Source organism: Calidris pugnax, unplaced genomic scaffold, assembly GCF_001431845.1.
Source record: "Calidris pugnax isolate Ruff unplaced genomic scaffold, ASM143184v1 scaffold17, whole genome shotgun sequence".
Lineage (NCBI taxonomy): Eukaryota > Metazoa > Chordata > Aves > Charadriiformes > Scolopacidae > Calidris > Calidris pugnax.
This window is the reverse complement of record NW_015090794.1, coordinates 7,957,873-7,969,336: the sequence shown is the minus strand read 5'-3', so window position 1 is coordinate 7,969,336 and position 11,464 is coordinate 7,957,873. Positions and strand designations below refer to the sequence as shown.

General features: G+C 36.4%; 1 protein-coding gene across 1 annotated transcript in view; it reads left to right on the top strand.

Annotated features, from left to right (window-relative positions):
* Positions 1-10,887, top strand: part of PLA2G10 (phospholipase A2 group X) — a 12,538-nt gene extending 1,651 nt beyond the window's left edge. Inside the window, exons 2-4 of the mRNA XM_014936208.1 lie at positions 4,256-4,421; positions 7,331-7,437; positions 10,268-10,887. Of these exons, the coding sequence (XP_014791694.1) occupies positions 4,256-4,421; positions 7,331-7,437; positions 10,268-10,413 (419 nt within the window). The 3' untranslated portion in view covers positions 10,414-10,887. The remainder of the gene's footprint in view (positions 1-4,255; positions 4,422-7,330; positions 7,438-10,267) is intronic.
* The last annotated feature ends 577 nt before the right edge of the window (positions 10,888-11,464 follow it).

Sequence of the window (11,464 nt, the reverse complement as noted above, 5' to 3'; positions counted from 1 at the left end):
GGGGGAGGCAATCACATGATTAAAGACCATAAGTTAAGGTGCTTGCATAATGGGGCCAATTTAAGGTCCCACCAAGCTCTGCCCCAATTCTACTTCCTGACCTCAGCATGCCCTACAAAGTCCTGCCATGCTGCCATGCTGCCATGCTGTGATCACCCTCCAGACCTCCTCCTTTGCACAGCGCGAACCGCAGCAAGAGCGTTGAGGAAAGCAATGAAGGGCTGTTTCCCTGCTCCTGCCAGCCTGCAGTGAGCCTTACAGAGAGCCTGGCTGCCACCGATAGCTCTGAGTCAGGCACCTCAGTCACCCACTCCGTAGGCAGTGAGGAGGAAGGGAAATGCAATTTACCTGTTTCTCAATGCTTGGTCCACAGTATCAAAACAGGCAAATTTATCCTTTCACACAATTTACCTGTAACCACAGTTTGTGGAGATAGCGCATCGGTAGGCTGGGCAACAAGATGAGGCAAAAAAAAGGCCATTCCTGGTGGCTTACGAAGCAAGAGGCAAAAATCTAAGCAAGAAAAAAAAAAAACTTTCTGTAAGGCACACAGTTCAAAGGTTTCCACTTCTGTTAAAATCTTGGAGATGAATCACAAAATCTGTTTGTTCCAAATTTTCAAGTTCTGAACTACTGGAGCACTATGACTGGACAAAGGAAATAGCACTATAGGAAATCTTACACATCTTTAACATAAAAAAGTGTTTCTGTTGCCTCAGACTTTGAAAGAATGGCTTAAAATGTCTTCTAAAACCCACAAAACACCATAGAATTTACTAGATACTAATGATTAATGTAGTTTCATATCATAATTATGCAAAGGTGTGCATCTCAATAAAAATATAATTATATAGCTGCAAAAATAATTATTATGTTTGCATTATGCCCATTGCAAAGAATAAAATGTTATGGGAAATATGACCTTTCACAAAAAAATTATGTGTTTCTCTATTTTTTCCCCCCCTCTATGCACAGGGAAATTTAAGGGACTGGATTTTTAAATCCTATTGTAAGATGACTATGAAAAAGGGTGAGTAGGAAGATATAGTGGAAAACATCTTGCAAAGACATAACAATGTACAGCAATTAGCACAATCTAAACTCTCAAGCGCTTATCCAGGCAACAAACCAAGTTCAAACTCTCCAAACGTGGCAGGGCTCCAATTTGGGCAACAGGATTTACTGTTTTAAAATCAAGCGCAACACAAATATAATGTGATTAGTTACCGTTACTTTCTCTCAGGCTGCCTTTAGTGTTTACTTAATTTCAGTCTTCAGAAGATCATCTCAGGACTTTTGATCTCTCTGGCTTAGTCATTACAATCACAAAGATGACTGCATAGATTTGTTTGGGGTTATTTCTTTCCCCATCTGCTATTTCATGGTGCCTAAAGTAGCCTTAGGACTGGCAAGGTTTTGGTTTCCCTTCAACCTTTACTTTTAAAGCAGCTACCTCAGATCCAGTTAAATCTGAGCTTGCTGATGGACTAATCTCTTGTAAGTTTTTTTTCCTCTCCCAAATACCTGTCTTTAAAGTCTTCTTTCAAGAATGAGAACAGTTGAAACTTTCTAAAAGTTCCAATTCCTATTATGCAATAAACACTGGAATTAAATATTAGAAGAATATTAAAAGCCATACCAAGACTAGACTCAAACTGTCTATCTAAAGTATGTTTAACTAAACTAAGTATGTTGTACACTTAACTGTACTTATTTCCTCTGACCTCTAGATATCAAAACAATGTGGTTTTGATTTTTTCATATATATTACAAGGCAATTAAATTAAAATAAATGCAGTCTGGTTCCCTCCCTTTTCCCCCACTCACAGTATGTGTTCAATAGAGCTACATACAACCTGCAGGACAAAACCAAAAACCAGGCTAGGCATAAAGTGAGGACACTACTCTTCCAGGAATGCATAATCAAACCTATAGGAGTACTCTTGTCCATAAAGCTAAATGCAAAATCCTCATAAAAACAAACAAAACCACACAGAAGATTTTTAAAAGCACACCTTAATCACAAAACATCTGAAAATACAGAGGATGTCACATCCCCCTCTGACTGTATGCCACAGAAGTTCTGATAAAATTCTTTGGAAATTTTGTTATGTTGCTACTACACTAATGGTACCATCATCATCCTGATACTCTTACTGTTCCCATAGTTCTATGCATTCTAGGATGGTCTTTCATCGCTTTTATTAAACTCAGGTTACAAAGCTGTTGGGACAGAGACTTCTCCTTTGGTCATATTCAGAGTATCTACCATATAATACAGTTTTGGTTTATACCTGGACATCCAGATGCTGTAACACAAACTGCAAGGATAAAAAGTTTATGTCCTTTTCTTTAAGTTACATGGCACATTTTAAAGATTTATACTTGAGCTCCTCAGAGAACAGACAGTTCTTCACTCCTACTTTACATGGATTGAACTCAAGGGACTGGGATTTGTCCAAAGTTAGCAAACAATTCTCTGATGAAACCAGGAATATGACTTGGAAATTCTTAGTTTCCTCTTCCTGTCTTGTAGCTGTCCTACACCATCCTTCCCCAGTTACTAGGAACTGAGACACAATGTAAAAATTCTTTGCTTTCTTCAGAATCACTAACATCATGCAGAAAAACCCCAGCTTTGCCATTAACCTCCAAGACAGTTCCTTCAGCCATTACTGATTAGCTACAGGAGCCTACCCAAATCTTACTAAACGTTTCAGACTACGAGCGGTTGTCATTTGTAAAGCTGCAGTCAAGATAACGCTTCCAATGCTATCGTACAGGTAACAATCTGGTTATACTCAAGCAGATATTTCTGCTACCCAGAGCCAAAACATCTATTCCAAGCTACAACAGAACAGGAGATGATCACCTGCCAGTTCCACAACGTGACTGTTATTGTGACACCTAGAACTGCAGGTTCCAAAGAGTCCACCCAGAACATCTCATGGACCCCTGGGGAAAGAAAGAGGATTTTTTTACCAGAAACCCTATAAAAGTAAACAGCAGATAATAGCCTGGAATGAAGCCATGACACAAGAGATACTTTTTACTATCTTAGCAAGGAAGTTTTAGTGCCAATGGAACAGTTTTTAAATGAAAATGCAAGCCACCACATAGCCAAGGTATCTTTTCTTTTTCAAGCCACCACATAGCCAAGGTATCTTTTCTAACTCCTTATGTGATTGCTTTTAACCAATGGCCAAAGATGAATGTGCAAGTTTAAGGACTCTTGCTTCAGCATCCTCTCCTCTCCCCAGACCTTGTGCCCACAAACTAGGAGAGATTAAGATCTGGGAACAGTAACCAGTCAGAAAAGCACTAAATACTGTTGTAGGGAGCCTAGCTATTTTCATAAGTAAGGATTAGCTATAAACATTCTTTCTAAAGCTTTTTCACCATTCTCTCACACAAACCAATTGCATTTCTTAATGAGATGATTTCATGAGATGTTTAAATCCCTTTGTTTTGTGAAATTATGAGTGCTGCAGGTCACCAGCATCCCACGCGTTTCAAGTTACTCAACTGTGCTGGGAACAATGTTTTTCTGGCAGATCTTCCATTAACTGATTATAATTAATCATATAATCTATTATAATAGATTAGTCTATTAGTTAGTCTATTATAATAGATTATATGATTATACAGATTATATACAAAGTGTATAATCATATAGTTATTCCACAAGAAAATAAGTATCACAGCCTTCAATGACAAAGTCTAAATAATTTTTTTTGCTGACTGTCTCTCTCACAGATATTATCAGTTATTAAATCTCACTGTCTTTCGCAATCCGTATCCAGTACTGGGAGTTAAGGTTTATAAACTGTTCTCATACCAAAATAAATCATTAGTTTAATTAGTAAGACAACTCTAATCAGCAGCCTTCCACTAATTTGTTTTGTACTCATCCAACTTCTAAAAATTGCTGCAAATAGCTTGGAGCCTGCACTGCAGGGAAATGCTGCCCAGTACCACTAAAGGTCCTTGATGTGTTAGCTCAGCCTGAAGGATAACATGGAGCCCTAAAAAAAAAGTCATCGGATGTCTCGACATTTATCTGCTGCCCTGGACCTACTGCTTTAGTACTGACACGGGATGGCTAAAGTGAAGTTCCTAAATACAGTTGTGTTCTGGAGAAATAACAGTGAGAATCCCTTTAACAACAACAACCACCACAAAAAACCCAAACAAAATGACTGTTTTGTATCTGCATGTTTGGTTCAACAAAAAATAAAGACTTTTTCTTCCACAGTTTATAAAGGTACTTTTGGGGAACCTCATTTTAGAAATCGAAGAGGAATTCTTGAATTAGCCGGAGCCATTAAATGTACTACAGGACGATCCCCTTTTGCCTACCTGCGCTACGGATGCTACTGTGGTCTGGGAGGAAGAGGATGGCCCAAGGACAGAGTAGACTGGTAAGAGTAACTATTACCTGAGTAACTAAGTGCTGAATGTATGAGGATGCATTAGGCCTCTTTAACATCAGTGAGGGAACATCTCTCAGAAATGCGCTCGCATACACTAAGAAACTCCGAAGCATTAAAATAGTGTTACTGCAGATCTACGTGAGTCCTACCCACCGTAAACTCTCATTGCGTTAATATTGGACTCACAGTGCAACTGAGTCTCTTTGCTGTTGTTGTCTGGCCAAGAGCTGAAGAACTAAAGTCTTCTTGGAAAAGCTTTAAGACTCCAACATTCAAGCTATCTATAAAATTAAAAATAAAAAAGCAACTGAAAAAATCTTTTGATTCTACTTCCACCCATCCCATTTCATTAGTATTCAAAATAATACATAGAAAATTATGCAAAAGTCAACCTGTTAAAAAATAACTTTTGACTAAAAGGAATTACTAAAATAATTCCTTTTGTTTGTTGTTCCTAATTGTTACTAAAATAATTCTAAAAACAGACTAGTACTAAAGCTCAGCATCTTGACTACCAGCAATTAATTTATAATTGAACATTATCTGACAGGAAGATGATTTTCAGGTTACAATAGTTAAATAAAGGTTTTGTATTTTCAAGTTTATCATGATACATTTCCCCACTGTATGTGACATGTTAAATTCTCACTTATCAGACAGGTATGTTGTAAATTAAAAGGAAAGCAAATGTCTGATACATTTAGGGTAGAATATATGGAAAGTTCAAATCTGATTGGTTTGGGGTTTTTTGCATAAAGATACTAGTCATGATTAGAACTAAAACTTTTAGAATGTCTGCCTACATGCTTCAAGTTTTTGAATGTGTAATCTGTTATTTTAAAAGACAATTTTGTAGAATGTAGTTGCTACTTTAACAACTGGGAACACAGACAAAAAGAAGGGACTACTATTATTTCTGGTCCTCCATATACCTAAAGATAATGATGGAGAATCTGCACTTTGCCAGTCTTTCATTGTAGGCTGTTTTTTCACTTTGTAAATGTCCCAAGTTTTGAGCTATATTGTGGGTTGTTTACATTCAGAACTACGCCTGAAAACAAGCTAAATGAAAATACAGAAATATTAATCTGAAATAAAGATGTCTGTGATGGAATTATTCAAATAATAGTTATTGCAATTTAGATTTTTGCCTGCCACTTATGAACTTTCAAATAGAGACAATCATGTATTGCCCCCAAAAGACAGAATGTAAAATCCTTAAGCATCTATTTTTATTTAAAATGCTTAAAATAAGACTAAAGTAATTCTAAAAAATTTTGTAAACACATGTAGACTGCACTACGGCAGAATAAGCTGTATTTCCTGGTTTAATTACCTCAGTACTGCTACAAAGACTCACTAGAAGTCAGTGTATTTTTTTGATTTCTATGCATGAAGTGAATGTATTGAGCTACTTCATGGGCATGTGCTGTTCAGCTGTTACATACTGAAGGACCTTTAAATGGAGATTCGTGTGGAATTACCAAGTAATTATTTAATAAGCATAGGAAAAAACAGTAGTTGCAAGTAAGAGCTCACAGCACTGCCTTTTTCTATTGCAGACAAATTCCTCAGGCAATCTAAACACCACCTAAACATCATGTGCCTACTGTAATGTGATGGCTTTAGGCTACCAGGCGGAAACTGAATGAATGAATGCAAAGAGCTTGTGGATACTTCCTGTTCTTCCACTGAGACTAAAAAAAAAAAAAAAAAAAAAAAAAAAAAAGAATTCGGATCTCCTGAGGTAAAAGGCTAGTTCACTTACAGTTTATGTTATCTAACTCACTCATGACAAAGATTTTCTGCACCAGAAATACCTTGACAGGTGTTAGTACAAGGCACCATAGTTACAATTAATGCAACAGCTTTATTAAATTTGACATTGACGTGTGTATTAATAATCCTTGGACTGGCATAAGAAAATCACTCTATTTTAAAGGTTTAATTATATATGTGCATAGGGTTTAATATTTTTCCTAGAACTTTTTTTTTTTTTTTTTTTTTTTTTTTTTTTTTTTTTTATAACACAAGAAAAAAAAAAAAAAAAAAAAAAAAAAAAAAAATAGTATAGTTAGTTTGCAAGCAAAACTTACAAGCCATTTAATTTCTGATCCTTGCTACCTCCTCTGCTTGCTATTCTGGGTTTGTAGTGACTATACACCAGAAGAGTAATTCTTTTCTTAAGCATTAAAAGATGCCATCAAAGCTTACCTGTATGTTCAGTTCCACAATGTCACAGAAAGTCTATAAATTCATTGTCCCAGTTATGACAAGAACAATTTTGAAATCATTATTTCGTGCAATTTTCCAAATTTTCTCATGATACTGAGCAAACGGTTTTAGTTATGTTATGGCACTAAACAGCACCCGTGCCTGTTCATTTCACCCATTCTCAGCTTTTCTGCCACCATCCAAGGACGTTGCTGTAAGACAACATTTATGACAGCATGCTACAGCCTAACAAATATTCTTGTCCCTTTCCTATTACCATAGCAGAAAAAATACATCATTCACTATCTGACAGACTATTCTGGGATTTAACCGTTTTCTTGGAAGGGGCTAGGAGAGAAGCATACCCACATAATGGTTTCCTCTGTTTAAAACTGAGAATGCTTTAAAGATTCATTTTATTTTCATCTATGAGGAACTATATCAATGTGTATCAGACATTTTCCTCATCATTGATTACATGGCAGAGTAATATTTTTTCCCAGGTGATATATTAAACATTTACCCTATCTTTATTCTTGAGCAAGTAACTGTTTGTACATTTGCATATGTTTAATTTTATTATTTTACGGCCTGTAGAAACAAGCTGATAAAATCCATCCAGGTTATGTGACCATAAGTCACCACAGTATGAATTAAGGCAAGCCCATTTCTGTCACTCTCAGGTGCTGCTTTCACCACGACTGCTGCTATGGGAAGGCAGAGCAAGCAGGTTGTCACCCAAAGATCGAGAGTTACCACTGGGAATGTGAAGACAACACGCCTGTCTGTGGTGAGTGAACAGGTCTAGTTTTTCGTTGGTGGAAGTTTTTTGTTGTGGGTTTTGGTGTTTTTTTGTTGAGCTGATAAAATCCATCCAGGTTATGTGACCATAAGTCACCACAGTATGAATTAAGGCAAGCCCATTTCTATCACTCTCAGGTGCTGCTTTCACCATGACTGCTGCTATGGGAAGGCAGAGCAAGCAGGTTGTCACCCAAAGATCGAGAGTTACCACTGGGAATGTGAAGACAACACGCCTGTCTGTGGTGAGTGAACAGGTCTAGTTTTTCGTTGGTGGAAGTTTTCTGTTGTGGGTTTTGCGGTTTGTTTTTTTTTTTTGTTACTTCTACTGATTGTCTCACTGACTTCATAGAAAGACATTTTCTTAATTAACTGTATTACTCTTATTTTAGCATCCTTCCTTTTGTGATTTTTTTTTTTTTTTTGCCGTGGTAAGCTGCACCCCCAGAAAGCCCAGCTATGCCAACTGATGGCAGTTTCTTCTTCTTAATGCCCTGGCACACATAAACAAACAGAATTCTGGTCTACAAGCTTCTATTACCCTTCCAGAAAACACTACCAAAAACCCCCCTCTTTTTACTCAGCATTTACATACGTTGAGGAATCCATGTTATGCTGGTCCCTGCAAGTCTCCTAACGGAAAGCAACTACAAACAGGAGGCAAGAAAATTACAATTGTTTAAAAAGAATCCCTTTTATACTTAGCGGAAAATATTTCACACCATTTACAAGTTTATGGTGAAAAAGTTATTGTCATACTTACCACTGAGCAGTTGCACAGCCCGCCGCTTAGTGGCTGCAATTTATGAACGAATTCACAATTACAACTTACAATTTCAAACACTGAGGTAATAAAATATTTGATGACTATGTTTATTTATGGAAGTAACATGTCCACAAACCATAAAATGTTAATTTGAAAATATTTACGTAATTAGTGTAGAAGTTGCACCAGATGGCTGACAACATCCTAAGAAATTTTGTTCGATTGCTCGGAAATATGAATGTAATATACTTGCCATGCTAAAGTATAAAAGAGAAGGACAAAAATGTATCTAACAAACAAAAAATGTGCAACAGGAAAAAGCAGCATTTCTTTTATGTTTTTTATTCAAAACTCCCAAAGTCTTAGCAAATATTTTCAAATACAACTCAAAGATTTTTTGAAGCCATAACTTCTCACAAGTCCCTAAAATTTGCAGATTTTGTTGCTCTTGTAGGTTTTGGTTTTGTGTTGTCTTTTAAATCAGGTGCTAGGTGAAAGTTACTTTGCATGTAATTTTATGCTACTACCTAGAACGCAAATCAGCTTGAAAATTGGTTATTACTTGCACCATAAAAACACAGACCACTATAAAAACTTTTTTACAAAAATGAGTGTGAGCTTCTGACTACCACAGTTTAAAGACAGGACAGTAGGCCATTCAGAGAAAACACAAACCCCTTTCATTTCAAAACTCAATTTTGAATTTGCCTCACCTGAAATCAAATGAAAGTTTTTGGCAATATTTCTTTTCCTCCTTTTCATTAAACCTTTACTTTGCCCAAGCGTCTACCTCATACAGAATCTCTTATTTGCTCATTTCCTCCTCTGCTTCAGAAGGACTAAGTGTCTTGTCTCTGAAACTCTCTCATTAACTGTCAAGCTACTGCCCCCTATATTTGACTGTAAATGTTCTGCTCCTGTGCCAGTCCAGACGCTGATAACATTTTAAAATACTGGCCAAGATAGTAGGCATGTCATCAAGAAGCAAAGCTGAAACAAAGTCCCTGGTGTACCATGTACTGTTCTTTGGAACAGTAACAAAAGAAGGAATAGCTCTTCTCAGTTAATTTTTTTTTTGTCCTATCATGTTGCTTATGCTACTTACACTATTGAGTTCTCAGGGTAGCTGGCTGCAGCATCAGCATACATACATTAAGAATGCTTCCATTTCATAGCAGAATTTGAGTTCATTCACCAAACTGAACACTCATTCTGCTCCTGAACAAATCTCAAGCAGAGATTCAGTTAACCTTTCCAAATGTTAAATACTCAGAGAAAACATAATCAAGGATTTTTGAGTTTACAGACAGTTGCAGAGAGAAAAAACCACACATTTCTGGGTTGGCACAACAAAACCGAAATGTATCGCTGTAGAAGAAAATGTTCATGCCAAGAAGAAATGTTCATGCCAAGAAATCTGTTAAGTTACACCACCACAATCATAAAAAAAAAAAAGAGAAATATGGCCAGACATGGATTTTATAATCCTTAAACACACGTTACCCTAAAAACTTACTGAATGCCTTAATAAAAAAGGCAGGCAATTTAAACTGAATATGGAACATCTTTGCATCCCTTATTCACATGTATAATTTTAATGCCCTTAGTAGATTAAAGCATATGTGAAATCGAAAATACCTACCCAAACTCCAGTTTCACAGGAGCAACAGGGCAGGCTGGGAGGGTTACATACCACTTTCTAAAGAGGAATCAGTTATCAGAGTTCCTTTATTAAAGAATGTGAAGAAGAATATTTAATTCTTTATCCAATTATTATATTTTCACCTGCCAAGATAGCTCCACTGATTATTTGTCACTAAACCAGACCATGCTTGTATATTCTCTGTTGCCAAGATGTCCTACCACAGAGCTCTGTCTAAAGAACACACAAGAACAGTAAATCTTACTAAAGCTCAGTACAGTTCCTATTGCACTTGAAACAGAAGAGCCATTTATATGGCAAACATGGAATGTGCGGTAGTAATTCTCAGTATTCCACTAGGGATTTTTAATTTCTTCATACTAACATCAAACTTACTGTGTTTTCTTTCAGAATCACTAGAAGACAAATGTCAAAAAATGGCATGTGAATGTGACCGTGAAGCTGCCAAATGTTTCTCTAAAGCTCCCTATCATACGAAATACCTTTTATGGCCAGACTTTATGTGTGGTGAGATTCAGCCTTTGTGTAGGTATTAGATATACGACACCAGTCTTTATGAAAATTTCCTATGTATTTAAATCTAAAATTACTCTTTTTTTTGTCATAGTGACAAGAAATGATTTTCCACTTCAGCCTCTCTCTTCACCCCCAGAATGGCCAAATATTTATCCTCTTATTTACTTTCTACAGTGCACAGACTTAGAAGCAAATTCATTAGTTCTGTGTGAGCTTTTATTGACTGAACAGGAATTTGAGTTTATCAGATTAAGGAGTAACTGACTTATAATTAATTTTGTTTATATTTGGATTCACAGATTTTTCAGATTCATAATATCATTCACTGTAAACTTTTCACCCCTCCTCCACGGGCTGTAAGATACAAATCCAACTTTTCCACTAACATTTACCTTAACATTTGTTAACTTTGAACTGAATGGAAGAAATGCATGAAGTGACAGTCTCAGCACAAAGAGCCCTCTCATCTACATTAAACTTATTATGAAGCCTAATTTAACTTTTGCGTCTCATTTACCTTAAGTAGTCCTACCTGTATCAAAAAATGGCTAAATTAATTATTTTTTTCCTTTCTTACTTTTTAAATACAGTTTTCTGGAGAAGTTGTCCATTTGATATGGCTCAAGCTCCTTACTCTATGTACACCTTGAGTTTCCTGTGGGCACGGGGAGAAGTTCTACCCTTAACATTTCAGAGCCAGATTTGAAAGTACAAACGCAAACCATCACCAACACAGAAGCATGAAAAAAGTAGCAATCGCTGGGACCGTCTGCATTTCCCATAACTGTTTGATCCTGGACAGCATGAGTTTCCAAGGTTCTGAAGTGTATATACCTCAAAGACGTAAGAATGGTTTTAGCTAGGGTTATTTCATAGGAAGAGATATCAATAACATGAACCGCTGAATAATATACTTTTTCATAGCTGCTAATTTTATCAGTTTTAGAACCAGGAGTGTCTGATGTCTACTTTCATCCACCTCAGCTTACTTAAAGATGCAGGGCTACAGAAAAAGCTTGCACAAGTTAAAGCTAATGAAAAGCAGTTCAATATAAAAAAATAATAAAAAAC